At 35.0% G+C, this 17,886-nt stretch overlaps 1 protein-coding gene across 1 annotated transcript; it reads left to right on the top strand.

The window, feature by feature from the left end:
• Window positions 1-391: 391 nt before the first annotated feature.
• Window positions 392-15,010, top strand: idh3g (isocitrate dehydrogenase (NAD(+)) 3 non-catalytic subunit gamma). The gene is made up of 14 exons (XM_022677160.2): window positions 392-519; window positions 1,845-1,892; window positions 2,933-2,944; window positions 3,054-3,151; window positions 4,111-4,226; window positions 4,898-4,958; window positions 5,135-5,267; window positions 6,290-6,423; window positions 7,269-7,371; window positions 8,178-8,324; window positions 8,965-9,059; window positions 9,989-10,049; window positions 11,496-11,630; window positions 12,963-15,010. Exons 1-13 carry the CDS (start codon window positions 439-441, stop codon window positions 11,595-11,597), a joined length of 1,191 nt encoding a protein of 396 aa, XP_022532881.2. The 5' UTR covers window positions 392-438; the 3' UTR covers window positions 11,598-11,630; window positions 12,963-15,010.
• The last annotated feature ends 2,876 nt before the right edge of the window (window positions 15,011-17,886 follow it).

A 17,886-nucleotide genomic window follows, 5' to 3' on the forward strand; every position in this document is an offset into this window, starting at 1 on the left:
GGTTAAATTTACTAGTAATCCATATAAAAACTGCCTTGCACACCTATAGGATCTCTTCCCACCCTTTAATAATTTGTTGCCATGCTTTAATAATTTGTTTAGATGCATTAGGATCTTGTTCCCATGTTCATTATCTTTTTAGGCCACCTCAACAAGGTAGAAAAAATAGTTTTTAATTTATTATGTTATTTTATTTGGATTTTTACATCAGGGACAGTGAATGTCAGCTGTAGTTGTAGTTTAGGAAGTTCAGTATCTGAGATTTTTGTTGTGCATTTTAGTGTGTTATGTTGGTTTAAGCTTTAGGTGTGGTTAAATGTCAGTCTCGATGCTATTAAAGTAACTGCTTCAGGGCACAGTGTTGAAAACACAGCAGTGGAGCACCCGCCCCGGAATCTGTTCCAACAAGTAGTTCAGGGTCTGAGACTCAGAGGAAACATGGCCACCTCCAGAGCTCTGCTGTCTCTCTCCAGATCTCTCCAGCCCGGGTGGGGAGGACGGCTGGGCAGCGCTGTGAAGGCAAGAAAAGATTTATTAAGATTTAGCTAATTAATTAGTGTAGTTACTGCTTTGATTAGTTAGAGATTATGTGGATAACCCACTTTATTACTGAGCTAGCTGTAGCATCTCAGTCTGACTGTAAGTTAGCATTTCAGTATAGCTTTTAATAAAAAGACTAAAAGCTAAAATAAAGTCAACAAGTATCCTAACCGAGCTCACAGAAATCTTAAGATGTAGCTGTAAAAACAGAAGAAGCGTGTGGAAATCTTAGAACCTGTGTGTGAGCTAAGGTTAAAGTTGTAAAAACATTAGCCATACTAGCTAACTAACTTGCTAACTGGCTTACCGTTAGCTCCTTCCTGAATTCCTGATAACCTGTTAGCTAAGCTAAGCTAACTAGCTGCCGCCTGCCTGATACTGACACTTCCACATACCGTCATTTACTGCTTTCACAAGGTCACACCAGTTCAGCTCAAATATAACTAAATCGTGTTTAATAGGATTTATAGCTTAATATAATATAAAATAGTATGATATTTCCCCCACCTAAACTACAATACAGCACATATAATATAATTATTATATCTATTTAATTATTTGGGGATACTGAGTAACGTTAAGTTGAGTAATGTGAGTAATGTTTGATGCAATCTCGTTATTTTGAGCTACTTAGTCATTCTTTTTAAATGTTCTCTCATTATTTTGAGTTGCCAAGTTGCTATTTCGAGATGATATCTCATTATTTTAAGATGCCAAGTCGTTATTTTGAGATATTTAGTCATTATTTTTAGATACCATCTTATTATTTTGAGATGCTATCTCATTTTTTGAGTGGCCAAGTCGTTATTTTGAGATGCCACGCTGTTAGTTTTGAGATGCTTTCTCGTTATTTTTGAGATGCTATCTTATTGTGTTGAGATGCCACGCTGTTATTTTTGAGATGCTATCTCGTTATTTTTGAGATGCTATCTTATTGTGTTGAGATGCCACGCTGTTATTTTTGAGATGCTATCTCGTTATTTTTGAGATGCTATGTTATTATGTTGAGTTGCCAAGTCGTTATTTTGAGATACCAAGTTATTATTTTGAGATGCGCTTGTATTATCTTGATATAGTCTTTAGTTTGAGATACTGAGTATTATTTTTTATTAGTAAACTAATTATTAGTATATAATGTCATTATTTTAGATGGCAAGTCATTATTTTGCGATGCTATCTCTTTATTTTAAGATGCTATCTCTTTATTTTGCGATGCTATCTCTTTATTTTAAGATGCTATCTCTTTATTTTAAGATGCTATCTTATTATTTTGATAAGATAAAAGCAATTTATTTTCTCTTCAGGTTTCTGGAGCAGCAGCCTCAAGTCGAAGAGATAAATCAACACACACTGTGAGTTTTAATGACACTTTAATATACAGAAGTGATAATAGACTACATAATAGGTAATAATGCCTTTTTAGTAGTTATAACTAGCTATTTGCTTTTATTTAGTCTTTATAGTGTTGATGTAAAGAACTTCGAATTGTTATTGTGTGTACAAAAGTTCAGTTTCTAATAAATGTTAAAAGTGGTTACTGTATTTGCCATGAATAAACGTTAATATTAATTTTGTTGCAGTAGTGTAGTCTTAAAATAAAAAAAAACATATTTTGTTTAGTGTCAATATAATAATTATATTGCCAATAATAATTATCTCATACATTCCTTGAAATATCGTGATTTTATTTTTGGACCATATCGCCAGTCCATAGTACATAAAACAAAAGTACATTAATAGTCATTGTAGGCTGTGTTTGCTATGTTTTATAAAATGTTATGCACGAGACTGAGACAGAAAGAAAACAGAGCCAGAGTTTTCAGATGCGTCACCACTCTCTCACTCTCTCACTCTGTGAGCCTTTTACAGGATGATTTCCATATTGATGCCCTGTTTTGTGTATTTTACTCACTTTACATGTAAATAGGAATAGGTCTTTCTGACATCAGGCCTGTGACTTTGTTCTGCTGTTATAGTATTTTGCTGTGGTCTATCAGACAGATAGCAATGTTGTACTCTGAGTACTCTGTACTGTTCAGATCCCTGTATTATCAGTGCAGAAAAAGTACTGTTTTTTTTAAATACAGACTTTATAATTACAATGCTTTTCGTGAAATCTTTTTCCTATAATTTGATTTAAACAATATACAGTACCAGTCAAAAATGTGGGCACTTCCCTTCTCATTCAATGTGTTTTCTTTGTATAGTCAGTTTAATATTTAAGGCATTAAAACTATACAAGAACACATTAAAAAAATGATTTAGCAAAAGTACCACGTGGAACAAGAAATCGTCCAAAAACATTGCTTATCGTGACAAAAATTAATGTATTTACATGTCTCCTCAAATTTCTCTCTTTTTTTTCCTTTTTTCAAATGGTGCTTATCCCCAGGGACAAATCATAGTAAGTATGCCTTAAATTTGTTTTCAGTAAGAAATATCCTTTTTTTTTTTTTTTTATAAGAGCTCATCACTGAAACTGATGTGTGAAACTGAAATGTTGATTTCTGCAGCCTCCTCCAGCCAGGTATGGCGGCAGACACACAGTCACACTTATTCCCGGGGATGGGATCGGCCCAGAGCTGCTCAACCACGTCCGGGAGCTCTTCAGGTCAGTCTCGGGAGTACCTTCTCTCTAGCAGTATAATAGAATATCAGTGAGTTAAATACACCTATATTGTATTCATACCTACCAGGCTAGATCTTTTAGATACACAGTTCTACAGTCCATTTGTTACAGGTGTTGATATTATATATTTGTTATATTTTACATACATCTTTACATATGTCTTATTTTAATTAATATTTAAATATTACTATAATATTCCCTAATAGTACTTAATAGTCTTTTGTACAAACATATAACAATAATCCAGTGCATTAAGCACTTGGCCCACCATTGCCGCTTATATTGTATCAGAACAGATGAGGAACTGTGAACAGTAAGGTAACAGTAAGGCTTTCTCAGTAATTGCATTAATTATAATTTTATTATATTTTGAAATACAGATCAATATTTTAAATGTCTTGTGCTCAAAAAGTGACAGATATTCCTATGCTAAATGCATTTTTTTCCTCATAAAAAAAATATAACAGTAACACATCTACACATCTTTACCATCTTTTAACTTAACTTAACGTTTGCATTAGTTATTTATATTGACACAATTTCAGATGGTTAAATGGGCCAAAATGAATTGTGTGTAAAGGCCTCTGAGTGGCCCAGTTAAGTAAGGTGCTTGTCATTTAGAATCTCGGATCATGCTGCTTTGACATCAGCAGCCGGAGTCAGAGAGAGCCGAATTGGCAGAAGAAGAAAGAAAAAAAAAAAAAAATATATATATATATATATATTTGTGTGATGGCAAAGAAAATCTCACGTTTACAGGTTTACAGGACAAGGATAAAAAAACATCTTAACTTTCAACGTATGTTTATAGGCATTGTTTTTACTTTACTATATAGATGGGGTGGTGGTCTTGAATAAACAGGCAGGTGGGAGAATAGTGCATTAGGAGGACTTAGTCAACACAAAGTGGACTAAATGCCTGTGTTTCCATGTCTCTGCAGGTTCAGCTGTGTTCCTGTGGACTTTGAGGTGGTAAATGTCAACTCGTCCCTAACTAATGAGGATGACATCAACAATGCCATCACAGCCATCCGGCGCAATGGAGTCGCCCTCAAGGGTGAGTTCTGTGCTATTAAAACTCAAAGGCCCAATTTTATTTCACCCTGGAATCTCCCACTTACCCCTATCCCTGTGTTAAGAGTATTAATGCCTGGGGTGGGGTGTCCTGACTCTTCATCTCCCACATGGAGATTTTTGAGGAGCACACTTTAAACTGAGGGTTATGAGAAATCACTAGAAATAATAATTTCCTTTGTTGAAAATAGTGATAGTTATTGTGTTTTATTAGTTTAATGTAGTTGTAATGTATTATGTATTTTATTTATAGAAAGCATAGAAAATCTCTAGTACTAGTATGTTTCTCTTATTTTTTTTCTTTTTAATTCCACCGTAAATGGACAGCAGTTACTGAGGATGCTACATTTAAGGTGGAACTGGAAAAATACCTGATATAACAATATAATACCATATTTGTCAAGAAATCAAGGATTCCACATGTCATAATGAAAATAATAATTCAAACTCCATTAATTCTTGGTGTAAAATGAGTAGTGTTTGGTAGATACCATCTATAATCCAGTAAATATTATGTAAAAATAAATAAATAAATAAGTGTCAATTTCTTTATCAAGCAGCAAAAGTGACATATTGTGCAGCTCTAGTAAGGGTACAAATGAGAAATGAGATATGACCTTTAGTAATAGTTTCTAAACACTTTCTTTCTTGTAGGCAACATTGAAACAAACCACACACTTCCCCCTTCACACAAGTCGAGGAACAATCTTCTCCGGTAAGACGTGTCTGAGTGATAACATGCATACTGAAAAAAAAGAGAAAATTTGTGTTAAAGATGGTTTTACCTGATTTGGCAAGTGTCTTTTTTTTGTGCTGTGAATTAACCTCAGTTTCACTCGTCTATCTCTTTATGCTCTCTCTGTCTCTCTCCCTCTTCTATCGCTACCTCAGCACTGGTCTGGACCTGTATGCCAATGTGATGCACTGCCAGTCTCTTCCCGGGGTGCAGACGCGCCACAAGAACATTGACATCATCATTATTAGGGAGAACACAGAGGGCGAGTACAGCAGTCTGGAGCATGAGGTAAGCACTAACTAACTAAGTCTCTGATTACCTCTCTGGGAATCCTGCCTCCTTATACGTTTTAGTTGTGTGCTACATATATGGCCATTGCGTTGTGTATTTATCTATAATATTTCAAACCATTTTGGAGAAATCTGTTATTTTATTATTTTATTTTGGCCAGATTCTGTCTTTATTTATATTTACCTGATAAACTGCAGTGCTGCTGATGGTGCTAATACAAGAGCTACTGCGAAAATGGAGACGTTTCTTCTTCTGCTTATTGACATGTCGTTAAACAAAAGAAATACAGAATTAGAACTGGGAAGTTGACAAGATAAGAGATGCCAACTTTTGAGTTTTTGATTTTTTGATAAAATTGTGGAGTAGTATTTTTTTGAAAGTACTTTTTAGCATGCCTAGTGTGATTCAAAGATTTTTTCCTATTTTTATTTTCTTAATATAATAAAGTTAATAAGAATGCTCCTCTGCAGTGCTTCATCAGCAGCAGTTTGTATATTTCATATATGGTATCTTACCTATATCCTGATTTTGCATAAAATAATAATAATAGGGTAACCACTATAAAGAAATGTAACATCAAGGAATTGACACAAGTAAAGTGCAGAATATTAAGTGCATGCATATTAACTGCAAACTGACAATTAAAATTGAATGAAATAAATAGCTAAACATATGCTGGGTTTGTATCAGAGCAAAGAAAAAATATATATATGTATTATTATTATTATTATTATTATTATTATTTATTATTTTTTATTTTTATTTTTTACTCAGGACAAAGTGATTTTAAAATGTGCCATTAATATAGACTGCTTTAAAAAAATAACTCCATTATCAAAATTTTTTGTGATATTATTGCATACAATATAATACAATATAGCAGACCCATATCGCCAAAAGACATATTCTACGTTTGTACATCAAAGAACAACTTAAAGAATGCTGAATTAAGTCATTGTATGCCACATTTTTAATGAGGTGTATGTGTCTGTATGTGTGTATATGTGTTGCTGTGTCAGAGTGTACCTGGGGTGGTGGAGTCTCTGAAGATCATCACACGGAACAACTCTCTGCGTATCGCCGACTACGCCTTCAGGCTGGCCAGAGAGAAGGGGCGGCGCCGGGTCACGGCCGTGCACAAGGCCAACATCATGTAAGTCACTGTGTCTGCATTTTTCCCTCCTGCTTTGTGACTGCTTGAACCTGACTAGTCACATTGCATTCAGTCAAATACAGCGTCAGTTTTCACCTTTTATATTTATTCTTTATCTTTACTTTTATACCTTCTTTAAGGAAGTACATCTACACTTAGTATCAGCTGGTCTCCTGCTCTCACTGCACCTTTAAACCAAAAAGCTTTCTAGGGGTTGAGAACAAGCGTGGGGATCCTGGGGGTGGGAAGAGAACTGTCAGCCCATAGGAGAATGTTTCTGCTGTCTCCAGTATGTCTCCATGACCACTATTAGGAGTATCAGTTGTTTAAAAGGTTACTGCCTAACGAAAAGTAATAAAGGGAAAATAACCAGATATTTCTTCATCAGTTTTACAAAAGCAATAAAAAAGTGAATTAATTAAACATTAATCTATTGGTACCAGGCCTAATGCCAGGTGTGGGCTAGAGCAGTATAAAGAGCATCTAAGGCGCTAGCGGTATGATTGGGAGTTTGTTGAAGTTCGAATCCCGGTCATGCAGCTTGCTTTCAACTGCCGGAGCCCTGAGAGAGCACACTTGGTCTTGCTCTCTCTGGGTGGGTACAGTAGATGGCACTTTTTCCCCTCATCACTCCTAGGGTGATGTGGATCAGCACAAGGCTGCATCTGTGAGCTGATGTATCGGAACCGAGTTGCTGCGCTTTCCTCCGAACGCAATGTGATACTATTTGGCATTGCTGCATCAGCAGCAGTTCAAAAAGAGGCGATTTTATATATATATATCTGTTATCAGGCTTGATCTGCCATCTGTTTCTTTCAAAGTCTTACCTTCTCTATTATCAACAGGAAGCTGGCTGATGGACTTTTCCTCCAGTGCTGTAAGGAGGTGGCCTCCGGATACCCTGACATTACCTTTGACAGCATGATTGTAGATAACACCACAATGCAAGTAAGAGCCTGATTTAGGATCAATAGGATGCTGTTTATAAATGTTCTCCTAGATGTTCTTTCTCTAAAACTGGACAAAATAATATATATATCAAAATATTGATTTTTATTTGCAATGCATTTTCAATACATGGTGTCAAATATCAGTATTTTACACATAAAAAAAAATAATAATGAATGTTCATCTAATTTTGTGCTCATCTTTTATATTGGGGAAAAACTCTGTACTCAGAATCCAGAGATACGCAGAGAAGTGAAATATCTAATTTTGTAACCTTATTTATTTTGTGCAGGTTTGATGTTTAATTTTATTGTATAATTTTTTATATAGTTTTATGTAGTTGTCATGTTTCTTCTCAGTTTCTTAAACCAATGCTCTTAAATTTACTTTGCATGCATGTCGTACAGAATAGTCGTTTAGTATATAGAGTATCGAAGAAGTGAAGTCGTTATCGTGGACAAAATATTGTGATATACCTTGTGACTCCCACCTTTAATCAGGACAGCAGGTTAATAAATCCTGGTCTACAGTATTATTATTTAATATAATTAAATAGCAGCTCATAGGATTTCAACAGGTATGTGCTTAGGTGAGATTGTTCTTGCAGGGCAGCTTTTCAAGAATGTTCTTCCAAAAGAGCACAAGTACATTCTTTGCTTTCTCTGTATTAGAAAGAGAAACAGTGTCACACATGGTAGTTAAATATATCGTTTATCCACAGGGGAATCCAGAGATTGATGTTGTTCTTGTTCTATTGTTTTTATTCTCATTTACTGTATCATGTTTTAACTGTTGTTTGTTTACAGCTCGTTTCCAAGCCCCACCAGTTCGATGTCATGGTGATGCCCAATCTCTACGGCAACGTCGTCAGCAATGTGTGCGCTGGTCTGGTGGGAGGGCCTGGCTTGGTACCTGGAGCCAACTTAGGCAGCGATTACGCAGTGTTTGAAACGGTGAGTGCAGTTCAATCATTTTGACACGGCACTTAAAACTAGAACAAAGCTTCATTCAGAGCTGAGCAACAGCCTCCAGTAAGATCTGTTTTACTTCTTTAACTGTGTTTAGAGGAACACCACCCAGATAAATAGAAACAGTCCTCTGCAGAGTTTTTCAACAGCTAAGCACAGAGGGTTTTAAGGTAGAAACTACAGATCACCTTAGAACAGATGCAAATAAAGCAAAATTCAGTAAAATTTAAGAAGAATTTCTCATGTTAAAGAAAGTAGTCGAAATCTTTTGAGCCAATTTGCATCAAAACATCAAATTCGGCCTCGGCGAATGTGTTTAATTCCATCACCAGCTCACCTGATGAACACTTAATCATTAAGCACCTGTGTATTAATAATTTAAATGATCAGTTTAGCATTTACTGCCCAGAAAATTTAATTCTGATTTTTACATATTCCTAAAACTATATCCACCATATAAATGTTTGTGTACACTCCTTTTATAAAAAGCATTCAGCTATTTCACCAAATTGCACCTTTTGCTGACAGTAATGTGCAAATGATCACACACAGTTTTAATTATTAATAAATGTATTTATTTATTTATTTATTTATTTATTATTATTATTTTTCTTTTTCCTGGCAGGCTACTAGAAACACTGGGAAGAGTATTGCTGGTCGAAACATTGCCAACCCCACTGCAATGCTACTGGCCAGTTGTCTCATGTTGGACCACCTTAAGTAAGTTCAACAACTTTCTTGCACTGCTCTGTTTTTTATTTATTTATTTATTTATTTATTCTTTATTTGTTTGTTTTGCTGACTTCAGTTTTTATTAATGTAATTTAATTGAATCTATTGAAAATATTTGAATATTTATGGCCTAATTCTAGTTCTGCCATGGGTTTTATTTAATCATAAATAGTTTTAAACTGTATTATATATAAATCGTGACTGTGTATTCTAGGGATGAGTGAATACATTCCTGTTAATTCCTGTTGTTCATAACATAAAAAGGAAAAGGAGTGAGTGTCAGTAACAGGAGTGAGTGTCAGTAACAGGAGTGAGTGTCAGTAACAGGAGTGAGTGTCAGTAACAGGAGTGAGTTTCAGTAACAGGAGTGAGTGTCAGTAACAGGAGTGAGTGTCAGTAACAGGAGTGAGTGTCAGTAACAGGAGTGAGTGCCGTTAACAGGAGTGATTTTTTTTTTTTGTCATAAATATCAATTATTTGAACATGCTGTGAACAATTTTTTTAAATAATGGCTTTTATGAGAGAAAATCAAAGGAATCTGTGGACTTGCTTTTAAACAAACTTTTTAATTGTCACATGAGTTTTCTAACCATCTTCAACTTAGAAATCTTGTACAAAAGTAAGTAAAGCTGCCTGAATTTGACCAGTACATGTTTTAAATAGTTAAATACATGTGTTATTAGACTCAGAGTTTAAAAAAGCTACAAAAAAAATAATAATAATTTTAATATGGAAGAGTTACAACAAGCAAATGGCACCCATTCGGAGGAATGTCCCATCTATATTCTTCTTATTCCGGGAAAAAAGGAATGAAGCCAAGCCAAGTGCATGTCATATTTTTTGTTCATATGTTTCACCCCTAGTGTATTAATTTCAATGGTCTAATTAAACCTGTGTATTTTTCTCTTTTTCTGTAGACTTCATGCGTATGCCAGTATGATCCGCAGTTCCATCTTCACTACAATGAATGAGACTCAGGTAAGACACAGTCACACCTCACCTTTCTGATATCTTTGGGGTTAAAGCAGTTTTCCCTGAAGGCGTGCTCCCCTGCAGACCAGATGAGCAGGTTTTTGTGCGTATGTGTAACTAACCAGGTTGAGTGATGAGTTCCATATTTGTTTGACAGAGATTTATATTTATTTATGGTGCAGCGTTTCTGTACTGAAGGACTTTACCCACAGAGGTGTGTCACAGAGGCAGCTTTGGCCTTACTTCAGTCCTGTGTCCATCGCTGCTTTCCCATAGCAACTTGGCCTGCTCCTTAATTAGCCTGGTACGTTTTCAGAGAAGGTGAGCTCAGGTGAACTCACAAAGCAGTCTAATAAAGCAGGCGTTTGAATATCATGATTTAGGAGGAGTGCTCATTAAATTTGCAGGCAAATTGTGTTCAGTGTAAAGGTGGGTGCTTTAAAAAAAACAATGTGTGATGATAACTGTACTAATTTAAAGTGAACAAAAAAAACGGGATATTATTAGCACTGACAATCTGTGTGTGAAAATATATGTAAAAACATATAGATTTAATTTAAATATAGATTTTAATCTTTTTTCCTGTGAGTCTGCCATTAGTCTGTTTAGATGTGTAAGATGTTTTAAATAAGAGCTTAATTTATGCAGAATAGAATTTGTGCAGCCTCTGTTTTGGGCTATACTTACATTACCAGGCTAAGGTGACTTAAGTCTGTTTTTATTTTTTTTATATATATATATATATATATTATTTTATTTTATAATAAAGCCATTTTTTAAACTTGTGTTAAATGGGTTTTGTTTAACTATTAATGAGCAAAATGTTTAAGTGACTATAGTCCATGTACAGTAAGTTTACCTAGTAAGGCTATGCAATATATTAAATTATTTCATTACGACAATAGAAAAACTATCATTTTAATTTAAACAGAATAATAATATTAAGGGTCTATTATTTATTAGTTTTATTAACTAAACATTCATAGATTTTATGTATTTGTCCCCTTTGTTTGTTTTAAGAGCCAAACAAGGGTGGGGGCCTGATTGGTATATTGGTATTTTAGACCTAGGATTACATTAGTAAATAAGTCCAATAATGCATATTTATGCTAAATACATATTTATGAAGTCAGCCTTCCCCCATCACCCACCATAGATCAGCTGCCCAGCATCCAGATTTGCAACATGCCCATGCAACTAATTATGACACAAAAAAGTAAAAAAAATAAATAAAATAAATCAATTAAAAAAAAGGAAAAAATTATCAGGATTTTAACCCTAAAAAAGTAAGATGAACATTTTTTTTTTTACAATAAGAAAAAAAAACATGAGTGAACTACTCCAGTAAATTGAACTGACTTAATTTATGGATTAATACGTCTTTATATATAATGCTGTAATTTGTGTAATGTATTAACATACCTCATTGTTTTGTCATTTCCTGTGTTGTAGTTGCACACAGCGGACATTGGGGGGCAGGGCACCACCTCTGAAGTCGTGCAGTCCATCATGAGGAACATCCAGAGCGGAGGACCTCTCACCACAGAGCTCTGATCCAGCAATTCAACAACACACCAGATTCACTCGGTACTGAACTGCTTCTCACTTAAACAGTAATATATTTAGGGCATATATATATACAGCTATGGAAAAACAAAAAAAGATACCACTTACAAATTATGATTTTCTTTGATTTTACCAAATTGAAAACCTCTGGAATATAATCAAGAGGAAGATGGATGATCACAAACCATCAAACCACCAAACTGAACTGCTTGAATTTCTGCACCAGGAGTAAAGCAGCATAAAGTTATCCAAAAGCTGTGTGTAAGACTGGTGGAGGAGAACATGATGCCAAGATGCATGAAAAAAACTGTGATTAAAAACCAGGGTTATTCCACCAAATATTGATTTCTGAATTCAAAACTTAAAACTTAAACTATAAATATGAACTTGTTTTCTTTGCATTATTCGAGGTCTGAAAGCTCTGCATCTTTTTCTGTTATTTCAGCATTTTTTTTTAAATTTTAAAATAGACGCCTACATCACAGACTATTTTCTTCAACCCGACCCAAAACCTGCCCGAAAAAATGGTGCGAAATCTTTGGTGTTCACGGCAGAGAATCTAAACTCTAGTGCAGCATGTGGTTACGCATTGTCTTGTTGAAAATTCCACAAACATCATTACTAGCCAAAAATTGCCCGTCTTTAATGTGTGTAATGTGTTGCAGGTCTGAAATGCAAAATTAGATGCATAGTAACAAACTAAATTTAAATTTAAGGATGGAAAAAAAAATGAAATATCCTGAGTTCATTTGGTCTGCAATGAAATAAAAGTCCAATTTTCCATTCTGCACCAAGAGTGGCATGAAGTTATCCAAAAGCAGTGTGTAAGACTGGTGGTGGAGGAGAACACGATGCCAAGATGCATGAAAAAAACTGTGATTAAAAAAACCAAATATTGATTTCTGAACTCTTTAAAAACTTTATGAATATGAACTTGTTTTTTCTTTGTATTATTTGAGGTCTGAAAGCTCTGCATTTTTTTTTTTTTTGTTATTTCAGCCATTTTTTTTATTTTTTGCAAATAAATGGTTTAAAATGACTATTTTTATTTAAAAATTGAGAGAAAGAGTGTTCATAGTTTATAGATAGAAACTGAAGTGGTTTTATAATTTTTTCTCCAGAGTTGTGAATAAAAGCTTTTTGTTTCCTCGAAATCAAAGCTTCAAAGCTAGTTCTGCAGGTGTGCAGCCTTCAGTTTTGTGTAACCTGGCCTGCTGATTACGGCTCTATGCAGACTGCCAGGTCATTGGCTTAAATGATGCATGGCCTGTCGTGGCTACTCTCTTTTGTTTTGGTGTAATCCCACTTATTTCAAGTTTGTTTTTCACTGAGCAAGTTTCCTCTCCTCCACAGATGGACCGGCTTCTTGTGGACCTCGCCCTGTCTCTGTTTTGAATAGAGCTTCTTCCAGCTGAGCGCTAAGCTTTCACTATTTAAGCCAGCTATTCGGATGTGAGGAGTGGAATTAGAGAGGGGATGAAAATCTCTTTATACCACATGCGTGTGCAGGTAGGGTGCAGGCAGGAGCTCCAGAGCTGGTTTGGATCCGTATTGTATTCGTGTGACCTCTGCCTTGATTGGTTTCCATCTTGGTTCTGCTTAAAACTTGTATTGGATTGTATTGGATTGACTGTGTGTTTATGTGCCTTTTATATGTATTTATTTATACACTACCGGTTAAAGCTTTTGGATCACCTGTATTGTTTAGTAGCTTTTGCAATCTTAAAGGAGAACTCTGATGTAAAACATAAGACTTTTGCTGTAGTAAAACATGATAAAAAGTTCTTACCTTTGATGATGAATAGCACACCTCCGTTCTTCTTCATTCTAAGATACAGAAATTTTAACAGTCTGTCCAACAAACAGCCTTCAGACTGGGTGACACAGGGCATAATTTACCCTAATAAATCACTTTTTACACCGTTATCCAGCTCTAAGTAGCTCCACACCTCCTTGCTAGAATCTGGAGAGCGCTGACATTTAACGTATTAAAAACCACAGTTTACATCCTATAACGCTGCTAGCTTCAGCTCTTAAAGCTGCCATTACTCCTGGCACCAGCTGCTACACTATGTAAAAAGTCTACATGCCCCGTGTCACCCAGTCTGAAGGGTGTTTTTTGGACAAACTGTTAAGATTTCTGGATATCGGAACGCTGTGGGAGAACGGAGGTGTGATATTTATCAATAGTAAGTACTTTTTATTATGTTTTACTACACCATATTGACCAAAAGTCCTCCTTAAAGAGAGTTCTCCTTAAATAATAACATTTATTTTATTATTATTGCAAATCTTCACCTTTCAGACCTCTAATTTAATTCAATTTAAATCACTGCTGAAACTGAAGAGATTTGGTCTAACCATGTTAAGCTAAAGAGCTAAAGGCTAAAGCTAAAGCTGCTGTTTCCATGTGGGTCAGCCAGACGTGAATCTTACTGTAGCAGTTTTCTCCAGTTTCCAAGAGTCTCTCTGTAATTTCTTGAAAGAAAAGAACTTCTACTTTTATTAGTTACAGAGTTACCCGTGTTTTTGTGTCTTTTTCTAGATATTATGATAATGATAATAATGATGATGATGATGAAAGTGTGTAAATGCTGCTGTAGTAGAGAGTAACAGCAGTAACTCCATCTGTTCCAGCACTACAGCTTTACTACAGACTTTACTAAAGAATTTGTAAGTTCTCTTTATTTTGCATACATTTCCAAAGCTCAGTTTATTTATATCCATTGCTACAGATCAGCTGCAAGCTTTTAACCAATGACTTGTTTCCTGAAAAGCACACTCAACACTTTTAGGTTATTTACTGTATTTGCAGAGATTAAACAAAAAAACAAACAAATAGAAAATATTTAGGGGTGTTCTAAAAGTTTTGACCGGTAGTATATTATATTATTATATATATGTTCTATATATGACTCCATAATAAGTAAAAATAATAAAACATTCCATGGTTGACTTTAGGCGGAGGTTTAAAGCATACTTGGATCCTAAAACAATTGTTTTTTTTCAATATAGAGGCTTTTAATATGCTCTCTCATTTCTACTATGGCACCTTACTGCTGCAAGGCTGATATAATCACAATATAGAACTACAATATTGATATTACATTTATATATTACATATGACTCTATACTCTATACTCATATTGTAGTACTGTTTTTCTTTGTATTTCTAAGCACAGTTATACAAATGCACAATATACAAACAAACAGTTATTTATCTATCAGACTGTGTGGGGTTTCTGGTGCAGACAGTCACTTCTTTAAGCTCTGTTTGCTTTTGCTTAGTCACACTGCTGCTCTACTGAAATTATCTGATGTATAAAACAGCTACTGCACTGTTTCACGAAGCTCCTGTGTGGTATGTGATGCTAATAATAAAGCGGTTCCATAAAACTCTGTATTTTGTTTCTTTTGTTTCTTGACGATTTGTGTTAATGCACCAGTAGAGGCACAAAGTTATCTAAAAGCAGTGTGTAAGACTGGTGGAGGAGAACATGATGCCAAGATGCATGAAAAAAACTGTGATTAAAAACCAGGAGTATTCCACTCTTAAAACTTTATGAATATGAACTTGTTGTTTTCTTTGCATTATTTGATGTATAAAGCTCTGCATCTTTTTTATTATTTCAGCCAATGACAATATTTTTGAAATGTTGTCACTAGTTTTTAGGATAAAACAACAATGTTCATTTTACTCAAATATGTACCTATAAATAGCCTACGTACAGAATCACTAGCCCTAAATTGTGTTTTAATGTGTGTAATGTGTTGCAGGCCTGAAATGCAGAATTGGATGCATATTAACTAATTTAATTTAAATTTAAGTATGGAAAAAATGAAAAATCCTGATTTCATGTGGTCTGCAATGAAATTCAATGAAAGTCAAACGTTTAATTTTGCATTTTCCATTCTGTTCTAATGTTTTCTGATTAAGTATTATACATTTTCAGTAGCTGTAATTCTGTGAAGTTGTTAATGCTCAGATAGGCCACATGGATGGGTTTTAGTTAAAGCAGAGGGTGGGGGGGGGGCAGCATGAAACACAATTCAATTGTAGCTTAAATTTTTTTTTTCAAAATGTTATATAAACTCCACAAGAGTATAGAGTTTAGAGCCAGGAGGGGGGTCTTCAAGTAATTTAAAAATACATTTAATTTAATTTCATTCAATTTAAAATAAAGTCCTTAATTTGGCCTGAAACATCTCTGTTTCAAACATTTTTTTAAAAAGATTTTGGTTTTATTTTCTTGCATGACATTTCTCAAATTCCAAATTTTATATACAAGTTGGCTTATTGTTAAAAATGACTAGAAAAGGGCCTGAAGAAATGAAAATGTAAAGTGAAATTGCTTGGGATGCACAGAAATTAAATTTCATTGTTTTTTCAATATTAAAGAAATCACATAGTCTAAATCTATCATTGTCACAACCACAGTTTAAAATATTTATTAAAAATGAACATTAATATAATGTTATAGTATAATTGTTCAGTTTAATTCTTTACTTTTGTTGCAGTGGCTGCTATAGTATAGCTAATGGTTGCTAAGATGTCCAATGTGGTTGATATGATGTTGGCAAGTGGTTGATAGATGGTTGCTAAGGTGTTGCTATGGTATAGCTTGATTTAAAGCAGGGTGTCTTAAAATAATTTAAATTAAGTTAAAAATGTCTAAAATACGTCTCCCAAAGGTCCGAAAAATGTCACTTCCTGTAAATACAGAAACACAGTTTTGTTTTTGTGCAATGCATCTCTTTAATCTCTCAATTAAAAGTTCCTATGCAAGATATATATATATATATAGTATGTTACGCTTTTATATAATGCCTTTCACAAACACAATAGATGCTTTGAGTCAGAGAAAAGTTAAGAAAAAACTTTTACAGAGAAAAGTAGCAGATTTAAAGGCAGAACTAAGCGGAACCAATAGCATTATTTATGCCTCAGAGGGAAGCTATTTTAAGGTACGCTCATTACTTGCGATTAGTATTTACGGAGGGGGGGGGACGTGTAAATTTAACGAAAAACAGCTGGATAACCCAAATTTTGCTCTGGGCCCTGTTTTCAGTCTATGCACAGTTCCAGTTTTGGGTGTATATACAGCTGCATTTTAATGTATTAAAGGTGCTATTTAAATAATGTTTGTTATCATTCTTGGTTTAGGGTATCAAGTTGTCTAAAAATCTGTCTTAAATCCATCTCCCAGTAGTCAAATTTGGTTTTATTTGCATTTGCTGCATTTGACAGTTTCCAAATGGCATCTCCAAAGTCTGACCTTTGGGACCAAATGTGGCCATCAGATCTTCCCTTAGCATAACTCTTAAAAACATAACTATTATATATATAATAAAAGTCGTTTTTATTGCAGTATATTGTCATTGTTGCAAATTATTGCTTTCATCACAGACCTGTTGTGCCAAATTCAGCACCCCCGCCAGGAAAAGCACCCTCTCTCACCCACGTCTTCTTCATAAAAGTGGAATTAATATTGCTTTAGCTAAAATTAATTAGAAACGCGCTCCAGAGAGAGGGTGCTTTTCCTGGCGGGGGTGCAGATTTTGGCACGCTTTCAAAATAAAAGTTTATTTTAAAGCTCACCTTCCGTCGTTTTTTTCTTTCACTTTAAAATGTCTAGTTGTGGTCTCTAGTATGAATGAATGACATGTGAGCTGTTTTTGTAAAAAAAAAAGTGCTCAGGTGTCTCTGTATAGCTCTTTTTTAATGGACTGTTTTAGGGGTGTGTCCAAAATGACCGGATTCCAGCTTTGCTCATGAATATTCATACATGCAAACAGCATGCAAATATCTCTCCTCTGATTGGCGAGGAGCACTGCGACGCACCTCCACCGCTCTGCCGCTCACTGCCTCCCACCTCCTAACTGATGAGCGGTGATGTTGCGTCGCTTCAGCTCCGCCTCTGGGAGTTTCTCGAGCCAAGGTGGGCTGGTCTGTGAGTTTCTGCCTACGTAGGCAGAAAGATAATTCAAAATTCACCCGTTTTTCGGAGGGGGGGAGGGGGGATTTCTTTGCTTAGCTCCTGCAGACAATGGGGGCTGCAAAACAGTTTAATGTGCAGGTGTACACATTCAACTCGGAGAGACCTACTGTATTCCACAAAAAACAAGAAAAATCGGATTTTCGCGGAAGGTGAGCTTTAAAACAATTTCTGCTATTTCTGCGGTATCATTCTTTTTGGGGGACAATTCCACCTATTTATGATATTCTCCGGTTCCTACGCCAATGGCTCCTTATGAAGCTCTGGGGATGAGTATGGAG

The sequence above is a fragment of the Astyanax mexicanus genome, chromosome 13, assembly GCF_023375975.1.
Source record: "Astyanax mexicanus isolate ESR-SI-001 chromosome 13, AstMex3_surface, whole genome shotgun sequence".
Taxonomy (NCBI): Eukaryota; Metazoa; Chordata; class Actinopteri; order Characiformes; family Acestrorhamphidae; genus Astyanax; species Astyanax mexicanus.

Bases quoted from the DNA above. Each gene is read 5' to 3' on its own strand.
- idh3g (XM_022677160.2), top strand. From the start codon at position 439: ATGGCCACCTCCAGAGCTCTGCTGTCTCTCTCCAGATCTCTCCAGCCC. The intron at 8,325-8,964 runs GTGAGTGCAGTT...TTTTCCTGGCAG, and splicing joins ATTACGCAGTGTTTGAAACG to GCTACTAGAAACACTGGGAA. The intron at 10,050-11,495 runs GTAAGACACAGT...CCTGTGTTGTAG, and splicing joins CTACAATGAATGAGACTCAG to TTGCACACAGCGGACATTGG.